Source organism: Hibiscus syriacus, unplaced genomic scaffold (assembly GCF_006381635.1).
Source record: "Hibiscus syriacus cultivar Baekdansim isolate YM2019G1 unplaced genomic scaffold, ASM638163v2 tig00010263_pilon, whole genome shotgun sequence".
Lineage (NCBI taxonomy): Eukaryota > Viridiplantae > Streptophyta > Magnoliopsida > Malvales > Malvaceae > Hibiscus > Hibiscus syriacus.
Genome location: NW_024062210.1, coordinates 582953 through 604077, shown reverse-complemented (window position 1 = coordinate 604077; position 21125 = coordinate 582953). Strand labels below are relative to the sequence as shown.

Genomic DNA, 21125 nt, shown 5'->3' with positions numbered 1-21125 from the left:
TTATTACAAAATATATATTTTAGTGGGTAATGATGTATTGAAGTCAAATTAAAAAAAAAACTAATATTAAATAAATACTAGATTTAAACTTACCAACTAGATAAAAACCAAATTTCATAAAAAATATATATATAAATTTCTTTCGAAACATAAATACCAATGAAATGTTAATTTGATTAATATTATTATTTCTATAATAATGAAAATAACTTCATTTTATTATTAAAAAAAAACATAATTTTAGTCATAAAAAAGTTATTCCCACTGAGACGGCTTTAGTAAGAAAACCATAAAGTAATAAATAAACCTAACATTAAAGTTATGCACCTTCTTGAACATCTCTATCGAATAAATTCATTTTTCAAAATTCAAACCCAGAAATCCCATAACATTATTGTTCTAACTTTCACACACATATATATAAAAGTAACTAAATTGGTATTGTTAATTGTTTGATAAATAACTTATTGTTGAACAATATCAATTGATACAGCAAGTAGTAAGTTCCTACTTTCTTTCCGACAAAAAAAAATTCTTGTCCTAGAAGAAAATAGTAAATTATGCTCACCATATCCATATTATTGCACAAGATCCCAGGAGACCTCCAAATCCAAATCAATATCTCCCCTTTCAAAAAGCCACCAGGAGTAGAGAAACCAGAGCCAATAAACCCACTTCCAAATTCCGGCTCGCACCACCAAAATTTTGCTCGATAGGATACAGGCTCCCTGGTGGACCAGTTGTGTATATAACGGATGGTGGAGTAGGTCCAGCTGGACAGCAATGGGACGGAGGCTTTTTCGGTGACGGTGGCGGATACTGCACCGGTGGTGATGTTCCGGCTCGCACCACCAAAATTTGCTCGATAGGATACAGGCTCCCTGGTGGACCAGTTGTGTATATAACGGATGGTGGAGTAGGTCCAGCTGGACAGCTATGGGACGGAGGCTTTTTCGGTGACGGTGGCGGATACTGCACCGGTGGTGATGGTGGTGGATAAAACACCGGTGGTGACGGCGGTGGAGGGCATGCCGGAGGTGAAGGAGGAGGTGGAGAAGGAGGTGGAGGTGGGGAAGGTGGTGGAGGACTTTGTGTACATGATGGGGTACACTTGATGCCTTGATCATCACTTGGTGGTGCCGTGTTCTCATCAAGCTCCCTTGATACCAAGCCGTTGATGGGACATGCAACGGTGGTGATTACGAAGAATATTGACAGGGCTGTTACCGGCAGATTGAACTGGTTTGCTTTCTTCGACATCGCAACGAATCGATCCAATGGACAGAAGATTAGATGAAAAGGAAATTTGTGAAAGATGAAGTGCTTGTGGTTGATGCTGCTGACTACGTTATTAGGTAAATTAAAGACTTTGAAAGGACGAAAACTGAAATTGGGATATAAAAGCCAAGGATTCCATAGTGCAAAATTATGGAGTTAACTGAGACGTGTCCCTTAAGGGCTCTTTTTTGTCTACTTTGCCAATTCCATTACATATAGGACGGTCCAAAAAGTATAGGGTCCCCCACAAACCTTTCTAACTAATGTGGTATTTTCAAGTGCGAACATTACCTTATAATAAAGTAGCCGAATATTAGTTTGACAGTATGGTCCAACGGATATAAAATATGATCGTATTTTTAAAATTTTCATACTTATAATTATTTTTTTTTTATTTTTATTAATAATTTAATTTTGAATCTATTATATTTTTTCTCTATTTTTTATATTGCTCTTAACATAAATTTCTATCTATTAACTTAGTAAAGATTTTAAAAAACGAGTTAAATAAATATAATGTCTAATGACTTCTTCGCCGACAATGCGTTGAATACTTTTTTGTAACGAATTTGTATACCAGTGATAAAGTTATGTGTTTGGTAATAGTGAGAATTGTATTATATAACTAAATAATATGAACTAAAATTGGAGTGGTCCATGTGGAGCACACATGATTAGTGCTTGTGAAAGGAAAGTCTAATAATTGAAGGTTTGACAAATACATATGAGGGATGCCAATCAAATCAACAATGAAGCAAGTGCAAGCTAAGCAACACTACAAATCAATTTGCATGAAAAATTATAAGCACATATGTAGTGGGCAAGAATCCAATTGATTTGGGCTGGGGCTGCATATAAATTTTGGAGCTGTATGATTTAATTTTTCTTTAAGCAGAGGAAAATAATTATTCGATTCTTCGCCAAGATGAATATGTACAGACTAAGGTCACAATTAGTACACATAGTGGGTGAGAAATGGGTATCATAAGTGGAATACAGTCTTAATTCAATTGCAATAGCTTAATTTGCATCAACAAATTGTTGTGTTAATTATATATACTTAGGAAAATGTACAGCAAAATGAAAATATTAACCATGCTAATAATAATAATAATAAATCTAATAGATTGTAATAATTTTGTCGTAGAGTTACTATCTTAAAAGATTGACTTAATGTTAAAATTAGTCCCTCAATATTTGTCAAAATGTTTGTCATTTTGATGTATATTTTTTTTTTGAAGCATTTTGACCCCCAAACGTTTCGTTTTAGTCCAAAAAGGCCTTTAACATTTGATAGAATAATCACTTTATCCCTTATTATTTTTATCTGAGGTGTTTTAGCCCTCAACATATCATTTTAGGTTAAAAAAACTCATATTTTGGAGCATTAATCATGTGTTAACTAATAATTTTTATCTATGGAGATAACTTTTTGCACTAAAGTGAAACTATGGGGTGCCAAAAATGACAATTTTAATAAATGTTGGGGGCTTTTTTTGACATTACGCCTAAAAGACTTAGTCAAATGATTTTTCTTGTAAAAAAGAAAAAATAATTTAATATTAATCTTACGCCAAAATGACTTTTACCAAACTAATATCTTACAAATGTGGCATACAACCACTTCTTTGTATTGCACTATTTGCCAATAAATCTCCCACTAATACAAATAAGCAGAGATTTAAAATAAAGGAAACAAGTAAAAATAAAAACGATAAAATTAATCTTTTTAAAAATATTGTATAAATCAAATATTATATAAATCATTATAAAACTCTCTCAACGTAATTTATTCAATTTACAATGATATATTCGAACGTTAAATATTTGCACAAAGACCAATTAATTTCTCATCTATGTACATATGAAGATGAAGATGCAAGGGAAGCTCTAAGAGAGGGTGTGGAGGATTGACCATATCTTCCATTGCTTTGCTTTGTTATGAATTTACAACGATTTGGCTTCCTCCTTCATTCATTGCCACGAAACTCACCCTTTTCTACCAGGAATAAACAAAGACAAAAATAATTTAATTATTTAGACATGATAATTAAAATAAGAAACATTTATTCGACATATGTAATATACTTATAATGTTTATATTTAAAATTTATATATGTTGCATAATGTGCATTATATTTATTTTTACTTAAAAAAAATGAGAGGCGTTCATTTAATTCTAGGGTCAATATCCAAAATTTTGGCTCAAGGAATATGTTTGAGTCCTAAACCAATTAATTTTGGTAGGCAGAAAAAAAAAATTAATTTCCTAATTACCAGTCCCCTTCATCGCATCGCCGCCGTCTCCGGCCGTACCAGCCTTGCAAAGTTACATGATCTTCTGAGCTACCACCGCCTCGCTTTCACTCTCTTTCATCAACCTCTCCACTTCTCTCTTGGGAACCTTCATCTTCACCCTCATTGCTCGGCACTCATGTTCAAACCCGACCGAACCCTCCTCGGAACCGTTTCTTTGGGAGCTTCGGACAACTGGACCAAGAAGCAAAGCCTGTTGGGCTTCAGTTTCTGACATGGCCGCAATGGCTTAGCTCGAATACCATAATGTTTAACAGCTTCTGATTCTAACAAAACATACCCTGGATAACCTTTAACTACCTCCTCGGGTTTCACCGGTGTCTTCAACTCGAATGTTTCACCATTTATCTTCATCACTTTGCTAGTCTTTATCCCACCAAAACTATTCCCCATTTTCAAGCTATAGATTTTTGTCTCTGACAGATGATGATTAAACAACAAAACTGGTTTGGTTTCTATTATACTTACTTTAAAACACACAAGATTCTCGGTGGGTGAAATATAAGGATATATACATAATTAATTAAGTGTGCGTGGTTGAAGATAAGGGTTCAAGGTCAATAAAGAGCGCGAACCTTTTCGAAAAGGCCAAAAGTTTGTGTTTGACAAACCCAAATAACAAAGCACGTTAAACATCGTTTTCATTGCGTTAATTATCATAATAAGTAAAACTAAATTTCTGGCTTGAAAATAAACCCCCTTAAACAATCCCACAGCCCTACAATAATTTACACATGCCAACACAACTATAGTTTATTAAATACTCAAAATACCATAAGTTTACAAGTTATATTTTTAGGAGTTCAGACACGGAAATTGACATTGAAAGAGTCATATTAATTTGTGAACAGGGGCGGATACAAACATGGGTCTACTCAGGTCATGGCCGGTCCCATACCAAAAAAATAATTTTAGTTTAATTAAATTAAAATTTAAGATTAAATTATTCGTATGATCACTTAATTATTATCATTTTTATTTTGACTACCGATCTTGAATTTTTGTCAATCAAACAATTTAAGTATTTAAGTGTATCAATCAAGTCACTTGTCGTTAATATTTTTTTTAAAGATGATACTTTGTATCACGAACGATTACAAAATAAATCACCTCGAGTACCTTATTAAAAAAAAACCTAATCCTAAATGGGAAAAAAGAGTATACCTTGAGGTGGTAGAGGTGGTAAGTTTCAATAAGCACAAAGCTGAACATCACACAAACCCAAACTCAACTTACTATAAACCCCAAATCCATTCTAAGAAATACAACATAGGGACATGATTGACACACTTAAATAGTTATGTGATACGGCTGACAAAATTTTGAAATCGATAGTCAAAATGAAAGGAAATAATAATTAAGTGGTCATACGAATAGTTTACCCAAAATTTAACTATAATCCTATTTCGTTTAATTTAAATAACTAAAATTCTACTCATAACATATATTACTTTGTAATCACCTTTAGCTTAATAAAAAAAAAACTACAATCCTACTTCTAATTCAATTCTACCTCAATCTTTTTAAAGCTTAAATTTTTAGTGTTATTTTTGAATTAATCATTGGTATCTAATATATTAAACGATCTATTTCTTAAATTTTATGCTTTATTTTTTTCATTTTCTTCTTAATTTCTTATGAATATATGGAGCTTTTAATAGTTTGCTTAGCAATTTTTAAATGTCTCGTTCAAAATTATAGTAAAAATCTAAAAGGTACTCCTCATATCTTATTTTATTCAATCAAATTATTCTTTATTTCTTATTTTATTCATAGTTTCTTAAAATATTTTATCATGTTAGACAAAAATATATTGTTAATCTAACTGATGAAATTAGAATAATAGGGATGAAGTTTGATTATCTTGTTTATTTTTCCTATGTTAAAATATGAATAGAAGCACAATAGATTCTAACTTTTTAAAATTGAAACTCACAACAGAAATAATTTAAACGTTGAGAATGCACATTATAATGTTTCCACCCAAATGAGTAAAATCATATTTACTATCGATATTGACACAACCATTGATAAAGAGAAAGATTCAATCTAGTTAAGGCTGGCGAAGCTTTGCCTAGAAAGGAGCATTCCTTATCTGGGAATTTGCAGGGGTTCACAGGTTTTAAACGTTGCCTGCGGAGGTACTCTATCAAGATATTGACACAAAACTGGCGAGGAAATTACCGGAAAATCAAAGAGTAGTGCACGTGGATTATGACAACTACGATGTGCATGGACATTTGGTTAAAGTAGTGGAGAATACTCCTTTGTAGTCCTTGTTTAAGGTGTAACAACCCGAATATTTACAAAATAATATTTAATTAAAATTGAAGGTTAATTGTGAAAATTAGTAAATTGTTGGTGACTAAATCAAAATTTATGAGAGTTTATAGGCCATTTTAGAAGTAAAGGAAATCCAGGGACCAAGCCTTGAATTTACCCTAAAACAGTCGGTAGCTTTGGGTGATTATATGCGTGCATTTGGTTCTGATTTTCAGAACCAAAATGCTCCCAATTTTCCTTTTCCATACGCCGTTTCCAACTCCGATTCCGACGCCGTCTAAATTCCGATCGTCGTTTTAAAACCATCGTTGTGTTCATCATCGAGCGTGGAACAAATCCTTCAATTTAATTGAAGCGAAACGCTGCCAAACGTTGGGAATTTACAGTCAAAGTCTCGACGTTTTTGTTAGCTCTATCGCCGGGAAAATCTTAAATTCACCGCCGATCGTTGCTCCGTTTACGACACCTCCTGCACCATCGTGTTCCTTGTGTCGTTTCGAGTCCGTCGGTGTCAACCTTGTTCGCCGTCGACGGCGACGCGTGAGGAGGTGGAGCAGTCAAAGTCAAAGATTCGGCCGAGTTGAAATCGAGCTCTCCGCCATTCAAAAAATTTGAACCGATCTTTGTAAGTATCTCAAAATCGCTTAAAATAATTTTTAGAAATTTTTCCGGAATTTTTAGACCCCCGGAGGAGGCCTCACGCGCCGCACGCGCCGCCGCAAGGAGAGTGGAGGGCTGGAAACCGGTTTGACCGGTTTTCAACCGGTTTTGATCGGTTTGACCGGTTTCGACCAGTTTGACCGGTCTGAACCGGTTTGACCGGTCTGACCCGACCCGACCCGACCGTTGACCGTGACCACTGACCGTTGACTTCCTTTGACCAAAACTTAAAATGGCTTTGACCGACCCTTAAACGACTGTAAATATTTTCCGAATATACCTATTCTGATAGTTTTTGACGTCCCGAATCCGTTTCGTCAAATTTGAACCCGAAGGCCTCCAAATTGACGGTCAAAGTGGTTGACTTTGACTTTGACCAAGAATATGAATTTTCGAAAATTCATACTTTATGTTTTTCGACGTCCTGATTCCGATTCCGCAATTCGTTTGGCCAAATTCATACTCGAAATACCCAAAAATGATAGTCAAACCCGAAAAATGCTTATATACTTAAGAATTTTAGCTTTGAACAATTAAGTAAGATTTGAGATTGATTAATTATTATTGTTTGAAGGTACAAGAGACTCTCCGGATCGTTCAACAGCTCGACCCAGCTCTTCTAGATCAGTTAAACCATGTATACCAGTATTCACCCTTTCGAAAACTGTAACAGAGCGTGGTGAAACCAGCAATCAGTAGATCTACTATCTGAACCCATTATCGAGGTGTGTTCATGTTTACTACATAATGGTTTTATATGTTTTGAAATATGGTACATTGAAATCTATGGTTTATTATTGTTGGTACACCAATTTATTGTTGATGATTTATGGACTTTGATGACTGGTATATGAATATTGATTTTGGGATGGATTGAACTACAATTGTATAGCTCTGATCAAGCTAATAAACGGGCCTAATGTGACTCTTGAGGGACCCAAGATGTTTCATTAGGTCGGCTTTCCTTTGTTGTGTGCTTAGGGTAAGCTATATGGACTTATTGACTTGGGCTTAAGGATACAAGCTTCATAGCCTATCCTTAAGTCGGCTTTCTTTTTGCTATGTGCATAAAGTAAGCTATATGGAAAATAATTTTGGGAACTACTGATGGTGTACCAGAAAAGGGTTTAAACTATGATTTTCAAAAGTTAAACTCTTTTACAAATTTGTGAGAATTACTGGACTATGATTTGTTTAATGTACCTATTGTGATTTTATGGTAATGTTGGGACACACTGAGCCTAGCTCACCTTTCAAAAATGTTTTTCCCCTTTCAGATACTGTTGGTTAGATACCTCGGTTCGAGCACTTGGAGGATTAACATATCTCTTGAAGTATATCTGATTGTAATATTTTAAACTTGCAAGTTGACTTTATTCTTGTAACATGGACCTATTTTAAAGTATTGATTTTATAATGATGATACTTTTGTTATTACTATTCAGTTTATCGTGGTTTTGATTTTTAAGATATGTTTTAAATTAATTTATTACTGATTGGTTTTATATTTAAGAGTTGAGTTTTAAAAATTATAATTTATTATAATTTCATGTCATGAATAATGTGGTTTTACATTGATTGGATAACGGTTTTGGAGAATGTCTTTGTGATCCACTAGACTTAGTCGAAACGCATAGGCCGGGTCTAGGGGGTTACATAAGGATTCTCTAGAAGAAGATAAAATGAATATATTGGTTAATAGTTATCACCATCAAGGTGTGAATAGATTGGCACAACAATTTGTAACGATGGCTTTCGCACCGGATGGGTTGATCGAAGGGTTATATGACACTGATGCATATAACCCAGAAGAGGGTATATTTAATTATTTATAACGGGACTTCAATTCCATCCGGAGAGAATGAGACGACCTGGTTCCGAAGAATTAGATTATTTAGGATGTCATCTGCTTATCAGGTTTGTCTACAATTCATCCCTTATTATTTTGAGTTTCTTCTTTCTGCGGGAATTTGTGAAGGCTGTGATTGCTTATCAGAAGAAACTCAATAGTTCAACATCTTTACCGAAGCCATTGAAGCTTAACAAAGAAATGGAGGACAAAAGCAGAACCATAGTCCGGAGCTTCTCACTTGCCGAGGGTGTGGAGATGTTTCTGACTCATCATAACTAAAGAGATTATACCGCGATCTCTCTACTGGTCAAAGAACGTTGAGATGCCCTCACTAAAACTATAATATTTTATCTCTAGCCATCACAAAACATTGAGATGCTACCATTTTTCCTTCATCCTATCTAAATGTCGGGAACCTTTCACTGAATGTATAAGCGCTCAGGCAACTCCGCTATGCTGGCAAATTGCATGCCTAATTTCTAAGAAAATTAGGAATAACAACATTCCCAACTATTGCGATTTTCAGATAGAAGGCAAAATTATGAAAGGATGCCGAGGTACTTGGCCACAGGTTTAACACGGAGACACCGACTTGGTGTAATCCAAAAGTTGAAGTAGGAAAAGAATCAAAATTTCAATGAATGGATACTCTTATATCCAAGCCATTATCACTCTCTTCTTAAACCATATAGCGGCATTTAGTTCGAAAAAAATCATCACTAAATAATAATTTATTATCAACAATAATTGTTGAAAAGAATATATATAACAAGTATAATTTGGTAAAATATTATATTCATGTTAAACAAACCAAATAAAGTAACAGGAGTAGATGCATTAAGCCCTCTAGGAGAGAAAGTGCATCTTCACTATTTGAGAAACATTGTAAAATTTAGTTTAAAGTGTTGAGGGGGAGAAAAGAAAAAAAATAAAGAAATATGTATATCCAATATTCTTTTTAGAAAATGAGTACTAAAATTTTGGACCCCAATTTTTGAATTTCTAAATCCGTCATTGCAAGTTAGTACAATACAAGAGAAATATGACACTCTAATAAAATCTTATTTTTAAAGTTAATTTCACACCATGTGAACCAAACGCCCTTTTAGAAACCAAATCTTCATGCTTCTCGGAATCGGGTTCATTTGAAAGGCAAACCTCAGAAGAGGTGGAATTGCTCGAAGAGTTGATCACTCTTTCCAATATCTTAGTTGCATTATCTGGGGCATGTCTTACGGTACCATAGTTCTCTGAAATGCCATCCAGTTGTGCTGAAGTTGCATGGTTGGTACCATCACATTCTTTCTCCGATAGCTCAACTCCTTATCCAAACATATTCACGAATTCCTTATCTTTCAACAGCTACTCTCAATTGAGCTCTCACCATAGCTACCTAGAAACAAAAGGAAGTTGATGTTAAAAAGGCTGGCCAATATAGGGAAAAATGAATGAATGAAACACACGTTCTTGAACCTCCTCTAAGATATGAAACTGACCATATGGGTTTTCCCTAAACCTGTCTCCAGCTTCCATATAACACATTAAAATTGGGAAGAAAAACTTTTGGCAGTTTCATCCTTAAATCAAGATACAATAAACTTCATATAGATTTAGCTACACCATAACATATTAAGACAAAATGCGCATATATGCAAATACAGTTTTCATATAATTAGCATTATAACGATAGTTTTAGTTGGTTACCATCGAGTAGGTCCATGGCTGAGTTGGACCAGCTTCGGACAAGTTCATGCATGGTATCGGATGTCAATAACTTATGAAGTTTTTTTTTTCATATATTAGAATTCGAATTTGATTCATATCCTAAAATTCTTAGAATAATTTGAATAGATTTTTCTTATAATAAAAAAATTATCTCCGATCGATCTTAAATAGCGTTAATGTGATGTGGCTTATTAATACACCACAAGTTTAATTGACAATTACACCAGTAAATTATATTCTTAAATATATTATAATAATTTAAAATATTATATATTATTTAAGAGATGTTACTTGGATGTATATATCTTAGTACATTGTGTTAATTAGATTTTTTTTGGTTGCCATTACAGTTTTCAAGGTTTCGTCCTAACTAATTCGAACTGACCCGAGTAGCATACCTAATTTTGGCGGGTGAGTCTTTCAGTGGAGATTTTCTGCATACGCAAAGACTTAAACTCGATACCTACTCAAGTGATATCAAGCTGCTTATCACTTGAACCAATCCTGTTGATTGTTAATTAGATTTTAATATATTCATACCGTATCCATATTTCTTATACTACATAAATAGTGTAGTAGTATTATATTTCTTGTATTTCATAATACAATATAAATTATGCATTTTAAAATTAATTAATTTTAAGATTTTGATATTTTTTATTTGTACGATCATTCTTTGAAAATTCATAATGAAACACGGCCAAATATTTCATCCCACAACATCAATACTAATATTGGAGTGATGCATACGATATACTAATCATTTTGTTTCATTCTCTCTATATAAAATTATAGAAAGTATGTGATTTGTTTATCAATCGCAATAGAAAATGGTGGGGAATTAAAACATACGTGGTTTCAAAGTTTCCTTCTAATGAATACAAGTGGCCAAATACATAAAACTAGCTATTTACCTAAACCGTGTGATAAACAGTTTATATAACCTTTATTTAATAGGATATTGCAGGACTTACCAGCTATAGTCTGATATGCATATAACAGTATTCATAATCTACTAGAAGCATTTATGAATTAATCCGGGTTGGGTTCAGATAAGGAATATATATAGCCAAAAATAAATAAATTTATGGTAAATGTTAAAAACTATTGGCAGAACAAAATGAGGTTTTGGGTTGGGTTGGGATCGAACCTAAGCAAGGGAAAAATTTACTATTAGGGGCACCGACTTAATAGTTTTATTTTCCATCAAAGGCAGAACATTGTATTCCAGACTCCAGTGGTGCTCCTTTCAAAAATTGTTAGCTTCAGAATCAAATTTTGCAGTTGTTCATCAACTTCAACTTTAGACCTGCAAAAGTCAATCACCGTGCCTTCAACATCATGGATATGGAAACTACATTCAGTCAAACCTCAAGCATTAAGGTATATATATATATATATATTCAACATAAGCATGTTATATATTACCTTGAGGCCTAACCAAATAGATAAATCAAAGGAACAAAAATTTTCTCCATTGTTATGTGAATCAATGAATGATGATCTCATTTAATATGATGCTTCTTCAGTTTTCTTTGGAGACTTCCCATACCTTTTACGGTTATCTGATGGATCATGCTGTTGAAATTGCAAAGCCATTAGCTGGAACAACAGATGAGAGACGAATGTTACGAATTCTGTTTCTACGAAGAGAATTCGGGTCAATTCCTGCCTTATGAGCTGCAATTACACCAATGGCTTCCCAATAGTTTTTTACCTTAATCTGCACAAAGGATGGCATTGCATTGGTTAACAAGTGTTTACGCTTTTGGTTTTAATTCTATGTATCATTCCACTGCCTTCAATTACAGCACCTCATTTTTATATAAACATGGCCTCTGACAATAAAAATTCAAGGAAAAATATCTTCATTTCAAACCTGGTTTAACAAAATAAAAATTCTGAACACAACAGGACGAACAAGTATCTTTCATTAAAGACGAGATGGCAGATAATCTTGCTTTCATCAGTGTTTCTAGAAATAATAAACAAATGGCTGTGAGGTTGGAGTCGAATGAAACTGATGGGGATAATTAAGCCGTGTTAATGAAATACATACTAGATTTTCCTTCTCTTTTTTTCTTCCATTCTTTTCGTTCTGTGAAATATTTACTTATGAATCTTGCAATCACGTCAGATTTGTAACTCGTCTGTCTCACTCATTTTAATGCCATCATTCTCAACTGTTAATGTTTTTTTAGGGAGACCAAATGTGGAAACATGAGGGATAGAGAAGAGAGAATAAACATGTTGCTTCAGAAAAGATTCAAGAGAATATTTATCAACCATTACGCATCATTGGTGATACATAAAATTATCGAGTGAAAAAAAAAGAAAGTGATAATAAAAAATTAAGCCAAAATTAGATGTCATACCACTTTGATCCCAAGTTTATCTGCAGTGTCATTTAGAATTGTTTCATTTTCCTCCACACAAATTATTAGAGGCTGTAAAGAGGGAAAAAAAGGCGGGGTGAAGAGAGAATAAAGGAATGTCAGTATATAGAATTTGCAGCAAATTGAAGTTACTAATGGTTAACATTATAAGATGTTTTTGGTTAACCAAGAAAGTATGGAGTCAAAATGCTAGTAACCACATTTGCCTTCAGTTGGTAGAAATGAAAGGAAAAGTTTTAATCTAATGGTTGAGCTACAAATTACACATTTTTATGAATCTAAATCATTAGATAAATTTTGTCCCTTTTTTTACCATAAAAGGAAAAGCATAGATAGTTTGCCAACAAATTTGTACCTTACTTCTCTTGCTTCTTGCAAAAGCAAGAGCACCATCTCCTCCACAAGCATCTATCGGAAGAATAACACTGTCAACATCACTGGCAAAGATACAACCCTTTGCCGAGGACTCCGGGTTTCTAACCAAGTACTGTGGTGCATTACTAAGTCCAGCAAGGACACATGGCAAAAATGTGTACCCTATCTGGTCAAAAGAATGAAATAGAGACATAAGCATGAGTATGCAGGGGAGTGCATGCATGCAAGTATGCATATATGATGTGTGTCTTTGTGATGATAAAAGCAATGTAAAATATTCAGTCAAAAAATAGTGAACAACTAATCATATATTTCTTTTTTATTGTCTAATCTATTTATTATGCTCTTCTATCAATGTGGCACGAGGGAGGGAGAACACAAATTCTTTTCATAAAACTTCACAAACCTCCTCAGCAGCTGATTTTGGGCTAAGAGATGAGGTTAAAGGAAGGGGAGATAGTGCAGGCGCATGTGCACAAGGTATCTGAAATTCTTTCACCACAAGATGACTTATTATTGCCTCCACTCCGGCCAATATATCTATTCCCTGAAAGCATGTGCATGACTTGGTATCAGATAAAACTATTTTAAAACAAATTAAATTCAGAAGTGGCTTAGGCGGCATACAACATCCCTTCTAAATTAAAGATGAACACGGAATTGGTAATCAAATGAGACTTAAAAATAGAAAATCAAATGTCAAATTTATCCAAGGGGGGATGAAGGCAAGCCATTGAAGAATTAAACTATTAATATTTTCTAGTTTTAATTGTAATTTTAATGTAAATTTAGGATATATTAGATAACTTAGGTTATTTTATTAGTTAATATTTTGATTAATTTTCAAGCACTAGGGTTTTAGGGTGACTAGCTATTGTGTTTTTATCATTGAAGATTAAACTATTAATATGTTCTAGTTTTAATTGTAATTTTAATGTAAATTTAGGATATATTAGATAACTTAGGTTATTTTATTAGTTAATATTTTGATTAATTTTCAAGCACTAGGGTTTTAGGGTGACTAGCTATTGTGTTTTTATTAGTGTTAGGGTTTAACTTATGAAAAAACCTATGCTATTTTAGTTTCTAGGAGGATTTTGTTTCTGATACATAGATTTTGAGAATTCTTGAGGATTTCAGATTATCAATGGAGTGCTATAGTTTGAAAGTATTCCTTAAGCTGTTATACACCAACAATTTTCAACTTAATATAGTCCATAACGGCAGTGGATAATCAATTCTCATAAATTTAGGGACTTATTAAAGCCTATGTTATTTCAATGTCCACTAGGTTTTGGTTTATGAGATACTGAAATTTCTGATATTTGAAACAGAAGGCTTAAGAATCCATGAGACTATGGAGATTTGGGTCAAGATTTACATACTTTTACTTGAGGCTGTTATTTATTATTTGAGAGTACATGTTCTATGTCAATGAAGCTCAGGTATCGTAATAAAGTTTGGAAATGCAAGGGAAGTTATAGCCATGGCTCAAGCAGTGCTCATCAGTACTGAGCTCATTTAAAATCAATTTCAATGCAAATTTCAAATTAATACAAATCACTAACAAGAGAACAGAAAGCTGTGCAGAGAGAAAAGGAGAGGGGAGAAAGAAAGCCATTATTAGCATTTATTATTAATCTATGATATTCAAAAGCCAGTAATTGCAAAACTAATTAGAGGACTTCTTCTAACGATGTCAATAGTTAGGTAATTTGAATAAAACATCTAATTAGAATACTTTCTGAAATGGTAACATAACAATTTTTTGCATTTTACTCAAGAAATCAAGGAGGAGATATGATTGCCTTACAATACCAAGTCGATAGTCATCAAGATCATCCATTTCATCATCTGGAAAGCGCCCAACAACAGCAACAGCATCCACTTGTGATCGTTCAACTAAATTCTGAACAGCCCGAAGTAAAGAATCAGGGTGTTTAATCCTACCCGTTGATTGCCCAGTAGTTGGATTGATCCATTTTTTTACCTGAAAAACTTGTTTTAGTCTACAGAGCATCAGGTTATTCTCTTGGCTTTTATAAAGTCAAATTTTCTCATCAACAAAGATCAAGAACAACAATATTAAGCAGTGACATGGCAGCTCCAACCTTCAAAGTTTCTCCCCAAAACATGAAAGCAATAGTGCAAGTTTGATACAAGGAGATGCAATTTATAATATACTGTAATTGATGTTTATCTTTTTTAGCCAGTAGAGTACCAGCATAGAGCAGAAACTATAAAATTCTATTGCTTGAAATATTTTACAGTTTGTGTTAAGAGTTCAGAACTTTAAATATCTTTTCTCAACTAAATCAAATTGGTACCTCTAATGGGGTGTCAGTGACAACATATTCAACAACTGGCAATCCAAGGGAAGCCCTTGTGGCATCAGCCACTTGCAAATGGCGGGTTCGAAGATGCTCTTCTATGCCAGCATCAAGAACCAATCCCACCTGCATCAAGTCAAAATATCGGAAAAGTTAAATGCTTAGAATCCTAAAACAACCAACTATGAAACTATGAGTAACATTGTAATAATGCATATCATGTACCAACTCAAACTGAATGTTCATCATTATTTTTCAAATACATCAAAATCCTGCTGATTTCCTTTTTGTTTCCTCTCCTTTAACCCTTCAAACTCTTACTTTTTCTACATTCAATATGAACTTTTCATATTTTTTGTACACTTGCAGCATTACAAATCATAAAAGAGTTCAACATTTATCAACAAAGAAAAAATAATTGAAACTCAAACCTAAAAAAAAATTGAAACGAATAAGGAAATGAGAAATTAAGAATAAACAAAACCTTGTTTTGATGAACAGGTTCAAGAGCCCATAAACCTTGGGCGAATCTATCAACATACATTACATTGGGCATGGGCCAGTATAACATTGCTGCATTTAAAACCTACAAAATAGTAATAGTATTAATTTCATCCCATAAAATTTTATTTATTTGAAACCTTAACGAAGAACGAAAAGGAAAACTTAGAAGCTTACATTAGGATGTGAAATAAGACAATCAACGACAGAGGATAAGGCTCGAGCAACAGGCAAAGCATCACCGGCAAATCCTCCGATGCTGGCCCCCACTCCCGTCGGCACTATCATTACGCTTGTGTACTTCCTCTTACACTGAATCCGTTCCCGAAAGAAAAATATATGTATGTTCTACAATCAAAAAAAGAAAAAGGTTAAGAGAACTAAGTAACTGACCTTATTAGCGGAGTGAGGAGCGTAGCAGGTGATGGGAGGTCGGATGGACGGTCGTGATTTGATGGCGAATTGATTACGATTCGGCAGCGATTGCCACGGACGGCAAAGATTGAGATATGCCGTTGCCGCCATTGTTTGGCGGAAGAAACAAATATTAAAATGATATAGCTGTTTTGGCTCGACTACCTTAATTTTAACTTTTGGATGACCAAAAGATAGAAATGGATAACCCACGCGGCAAAGGCGGAAGGCCACTCTCACTTCGCGGATTGACGGTCTTGCCCCTATATTCCTTTCCTATCCATGGCCCGGTTGATTTATCCGGTTCGAGTCCGACGTGGACCATAAATTGTATTCTGCCGTTTGATCGGCCCGAATATAATTTAAATATTTTATAATATGTAATTTGAAATCTAATTATATAAATGTTAATATAAAATCATATTTTAAAATAAACATATATAATTTACGCTGATCGAGTAAAGTTTGATCCCAACTTATTTTTTTTAATCAAACCCTAGTCCATCCCGATTGATCGCTTTATTCCTTACAATTATTTTTTTAGCTTTTTTCTTGTATTGAAGTTATTTGTGTTACTTTAGTTGTGTTGTACCCCTCCAAAGATATTACTGAAGTTTAAATTTGGTGTTAATTTAAGTTTAATAATAATGTGATCGTTTCTCTACCTGTAATACAATTGATAAAATAGCATCTTATTCAAAGTTTGGCAAAGGAAAATCTATGATGATGCTCATCTTTATTGGAGCATAATTGGGTGATTGTAGTATGTATGTCTTACCCGACCAAACATAATTTATGGTGTCAATAAGGTCAATCAGTATATGAACAAACCACATGATATTCATTGAAGGATTATTAAGTATATCTTTAGGTACTTAAATGATACACTTGGTCATAGGTTATTCTTCGAAGGCGCATGGTCATACGTTATCCCACAATAAACTACTTTGACGGCTGAGCACAAACTCCAATTGTAGTAACCCATGTGGCATTAGTTTCTCATGATATCTGAACAGACAAAACTTATAGTAATAATTCCATCCTAATCTAAATAAACATGACAGTCGATTGAAATAGTTTAGTTGATTTGAGAAACCATACGAAACAATTAACTAAATTAAAGTAGCCATCAAAGAATTACCTAATCCATTACTCCAAAAGAATTAAACCACAAAATAAACAACTGTTAAATAGCTAAGGGTTACTTTAATTTATTAATTACAAATATTACTTCAGTAACTTTGAAGTTCTGAGACAAAAGCACATGGCAAACACCCGCAGGGATTGGAAGTCAAGGGCTCGGATACATGTCAATGTCGAATGTCCTTCAGTTATCTTGATGATGATCATCCTTTTTTTTTCGATAAAGATGATCCATTTGTGCTTTTTATTTAAATGAGGATTTTGATATTTAATCTTACATTTCACAAAAGTATACAAAGTTACCTAATACATGCTACGAACTTATGAAAAGTATACAAAGGTGTGTATTCATTTATAATTATATAAAAACCTAAGTAAATTAATTGCAATTAGTTCATTACAAGAAATCCGTACGCATTACAACATTAAAAACGAAAATTTGAAAGAAAGAAAAAATCCTTCACAAAGACATCAAACACCAAAACTCAACCTGTCCTAAACAACAAATTTAAGCTCTTGGCCGTCAAAACTGGTTACATGATGGAACATGCGTTGGGGTTTTCATCGCTAAAGAGAGTGACGAACTTCTCATCGACGGCGTTCGGACTCGGCAATGCTTGCTCCGTCTTTTTGACGTACCCCGACGGCGCTTTCTTGTCGTAAGCTTGAGCAACGTAAGGGTATGCCACTAAGTTGTAAGGGACGTATGGCCAAAACTCAGCTCTTTTCCCGGTGCTTTTCACTTTCTTTAGCACCTTGTTTGGCTCAACGTATCCTGTAACGGTCACTCGGCTTTGCTTCCGGTTCACGTCCACCGATTTCACGCCTAATCAAGATTAAAATAAAATAAAAATACTATGAATAATTTTTTTTTAAATGGAAAGAAGCAATTTGCGGTAAAGTTTTAAATATGTGTGCAGTTGCTACTTTGTTAAGGGTGTATTTGGTTTGTGAGAATCAGTAATACATTAATTAGGGTAAAAGGACTTTAAAATTTTAATGTCCGGAAACACGAAATAGAAAGATGAAATATTTCCCAACCGCTACTTTGTTTCCTGAGAAACTTATTTGTTCTCTTCCTTATATATATATATATATATAATATACACATACATGTTTCCCTTTCTTGTCAAAGCAGACTAAATTTATTGGTAAATTCAAGACTTCTGCAGTACGGGAAGAACCATACAAGGAAGCTGTCAGAGATACCATCCTCTCCTTTGACTTAATTATTTAATGGGATGACAAAACCCGTTTTATAAGGTGAAGAACAAGATTTTAAAGAAAAACGAGAGCTTTGAAACTGCACCTTTCATGGAGGAAACAGAGTTCTTGACTCTCCTTTCACAGCCATCACAGTCCATCTTAACCTTGATCTCAACAGTCTGCATATCAAAAACACATAATCCGCAAGCTTGAAAAAAAAACAAGCTGAAAAGGCACGATGAAGTGATGTAATAATATACCTGCATGACTTTACGCTTCTTCTTCTTGCTGTGAACAGTTATTAAATCAGAAATATAGTCAGAAAGAGAGTCCAAAGCACCCATTTTTCCGATACAGAAATCTGAGAAGGAGAGAAATGGAGGTGTCGAAGTGTGTTTGTCTTTGGACATGGAACAAAATATGTGATGCTGGTGGGATATTTATAGGAGGGAAAAACGATAATGGTGTCATATAAAAGGAGAATAAATCAATATTAGTTTAGAACCAAGTTGTGGTTGGAGTTTACATATATGATAAATTATGATGATGACTTCTGTCCCTTAATCATCTCAATCTCTCCGAATTATCATGGCACTACAACTCCATCTTCTGGTTTTTGTCGTTTTGTGCGACCGATTTATTAGTATTTATAAAAATTAATCACTTAATTAATTAATATATGGAGCTGTCGTCTGCCTGTTTGCTTTGGTGAGAAGAAAGGGGGGAAATATTATAATGTTTTAATGCTTTGGAGCTGAATATCCGCGTTGATTTCCTGTACAGAGGCCTACGTACAGTTGTTCTTCGCAAACCTTATAATGTTAAGTAACAATTGGGTTAGGCTAAAAGTTCACAGTTTCTTCAATTTTAATTACTAATGTTCTGTTTGAAGCATTAAATGTGATGGGTGACATGATATTAAGTGTCAATAGGTCAATCTTCCACAAAATAATATGTAAATTATTTGTCCCCCTAGGCCCCCACCTTTTATTGTGGAGAGATTGCTACCATGTTTTTTTATTTTTTATTGTGTTCAATAATTGCTTTACTAGTTATGATGGAGAAAGCAGATAATTTCACATATAATAAGGAAAAAAATGGAAACTGCATATCAATAATTTAATAATAACGAGTCAGTATGTAAATATATTCAAAATCAATTCTTATAATATTAATATTAATTTATATAATTAAAATTAATTATTATAATGTATAAAACGTTATTTCAATATATGCTTATTTTAATGTTAAAATAACTTTAAGCGAAAAAATTATTAGTAGATACGAACACATGATCTTATGTTAAAGAGGTAAACTTTTAAAATTTAAAAAATGAATAAACTTCTAAAATCTTAGTAACACAAATAAATTGTCAATTGAAATTATAAAGAATTGTATATTCTATATATTAATTTAAAATTTTCAGATATAACTATCTAGATCACCCCTCAATCCATACGTAATTAATGGGGTGAAATGTATGAGTAGTCAAGTCTTTAGTGATGCTAGCTTTAGATTTTATTGGAAACTACCACTAAATGTAAACTATTGTCGTGTATCATTAGGTATTCCAAACCTTTTTACAATAAAACTGCAAAACCATAGTATTTAAGAAAACTACTAATCCATCTTTTAATGACAGACTTTTAAGGAAAGTAACTCATGAAATGTCTTTTTTCTTAAATTTAGCAAAAATAATAAATAAAAACAATAAATAATTAACCTGCATAAAAGTACATGCATGCTCAAGTTTTATCATGTCCTGTTTATGGTAAAAAGGGAAATGTGTTTTGAGTCTAGAAAGCAATGAGTATGGGAGCAATAATGTTCAACAAAAACAAGAAAGAAAGAAAGAAAATAATAGAATTTTCGCCATTTGGCATAAATATGAGTGGGAGACGGGATTTAATGAAATGGGTCATGTACCTTACAGACAACTACAAGGCACACATTTAACCATCTCTTCGAGGATGATTTTCATGGTTCACGGAATGCTTCCCCACCTCCATAATGCCTCTATGTCATTTTCTATTTCTATTTATTTATTAATGATTGACTAGAATAGTGTTTCGTGTTAATAAATAGTAAATTTCATTGAGATTTGAACCCTACTAGAAGGAATTCGTCATTTTTTGTAACACATCACAACTGTTAAGAGGATATAGGAATTCAATCCACCAATAGTTTTGGTGGTAAAAGAAGAAAATATTTTTTTAAAAAATTAAATTTAAATAATTACAATTATAAGATTAATATTATCGATTAATTAAGAAAAATCTAAATAAATATTATCTAATAATCACTTCAAACTACTTTTAAAAAAATAATTACTTTTGTGAATAGTTAGTTTTTGCATGTTTATGAGGAATTGAAAAATAGAGTGAAAAATATGTCGAAGTAGCTAAAAAAGTTGTCGTGCTCCCCTCGTTCCTACACCTTGCTGACTATCAAGAATGGATCCATCCTATTTCCACTGCGGCACTGCCTTCGAGGTCTAATTCTTAAACTATCTTTTGCTCCCGTGTGTAAAAATTTTACTATTATATTTCATACTTATATGTTTTAATTTTGTTTGATTCTTCATTTTTCTCATATGAATTAATAGTTTTAACTTTATTTTGATAAAATATTTAATTATTGTCCATT

The 21125-nt window shown here is 33.3% G+C and overlaps 3 protein-coding genes and 2 pseudogenes across 7 annotated transcripts; 1 reads left to right on the top strand and 4 right to left on the bottom strand.

Moving 5' to 3' along the window:
* Positions 1–378: 378 nt before the first annotated feature.
* Positions 379–1426, bottom strand: LOC120203722 (leucine-rich repeat extensin-like protein 6). Of its 4 annotated transcripts, none has more exons than XM_039203913.1 (2): positions 879–1426; positions 379–728 (listed from the first exon to the last, which is right to left on the bottom strand). In XM_039203913.1, the coding sequence occupies exons 1-2, from the start codon at positions 1258–1260 to the stop codon at positions 631–633; spliced, it is 480 nt and encodes a 159-aa protein (XP_039059844.1). In that variant the 5' UTR covers positions 1261–1426; the 3' UTR covers positions 379–630. The 4 variants fall into 4 exon arrangements, with proteins under 4 accessions (XP_039059844.1, XP_039059845.1, XP_039059846.1 ...); XM_039203914.1 differs by having other exon boundaries at positions 393–835; positions 989–1419; XM_039203915.1 differs by having other exon boundaries at positions 394–834; positions 1015–1419.
* A 2135-nt stretch (positions 1427–3561) lies between these two features.
* On the bottom strand, positions 3562–4028 carry LOC120203723 (annotated as a pseudogene).
* A 1553-nt stretch (positions 4029–5581) lies between these two features.
* Positions 5582–8631, top strand: LOC120203815 (annotated as a pseudogene).
* A 2407-nt stretch (positions 8632–11038) lies between these two features.
* Positions 11039–16272, bottom strand: LOC120203721 (uncharacterized lipoprotein syc1174_c-like). Of its 2 annotated transcripts, none has more exons than XM_039203912.1 (10): positions 16110–16272; positions 15894–16028; positions 15700–15801; positions 15213–15341; positions 14699–14875; positions 13292–13432; positions 12866–13051; positions 12490–12561; positions 11667–11837; positions 11039–11423 (listed from the first exon to the last, which is right to left on the bottom strand). In XM_039203912.1, the coding sequence occupies exons 1-9, from the start codon at positions 16239–16241 to the stop codon at positions 11688–11690; spliced, it is 1224 nt and encodes a 407-aa protein (XP_039059843.1). In that variant the 5' UTR covers positions 16242–16272; the 3' UTR covers positions 11039–11423; positions 11667–11687. The 2 variants fall into 2 exon arrangements, with proteins under 2 accessions (XP_039059843.1, XP_039059842.1); XM_039203911.1 differs by having other exon boundaries at positions 11039–11425; positions 11670–11837.
* A 1390-nt stretch (positions 16273–17662) lies between these two features.
* Positions 17663–18895, bottom strand: LOC120203672 (heavy metal-associated isoprenylated plant protein 20-like). Its single transcript, XM_039203862.1, has 3 exons — positions 18740–18895; positions 18583–18658; positions 17663–18099 (listed from the first exon to the last, which is right to left on the bottom strand). Exons 1-3 carry the CDS (start codon positions 18887–18889, stop codon positions 17807–17809), a joined length of 519 nt encoding a protein of 172 aa, XP_039059793.1. The 5' UTR covers positions 18890–18895; the 3' UTR covers positions 17663–17806.
* Positions 18896–21125: the final 2230 nt, after the last annotated feature.

Bases quoted from the DNA above. Each gene is read 5' to 3' on its own strand.
- LOC120203672 (XM_039203862.1), bottom strand. From the start codon at position 18,889: ATGTCCAAAGACAAACACACTTCGACACCTCCATTTCTCTCCTTCTCA. The intron at 18,659-18,739 runs GTATATTATTAC...TTTGATATGCAG, and splicing joins AGAAGCGTAAAGTCATGCAG to ACTGTTGAGATCAAGGTTAA. The intron at 18,100-18,582 runs GTGCAGTTTCAA...AATCTTGATTAG, and splicing joins CTCTGTTTCCTCCATGAAAG to GCGTGAAATCGGTGGACGTG.
- LOC120203721 (XM_039203912.1), bottom strand. From the start codon at position 16,241: ATGGCGGCAACGGCATATCTCAATCTTTGCCGTCCGTGGCAATCGCTG. The intron at 13,433-14,698 runs GTAAGGCAATCA...ACATGCTTTCAG, and splicing joins ATGACTATCGACTTGGTATT to GGAATAGATATATTGGCCGG. The intron at 13,052-13,291 runs GTTTGTGAAGTT...TCTTTTGACCAG, and splicing joins CAAAATCAGCTGCTGAGGAG to ATAGGGTACACATTTTTGCC.
- LOC120203722 (XM_039203913.1), bottom strand. From the start codon at position 1,260: ATGTCGAAGAAAGCAAACCAGTTCAATCTGCCGGTAACAGCCCTGTCA. The intron at 729-878 runs GCCTGTATCCTA...CTGGTCCACCAG, and splicing joins CACAACTGGTCCACCAGGGA to GGAGCCTGTATCCTATCGAG.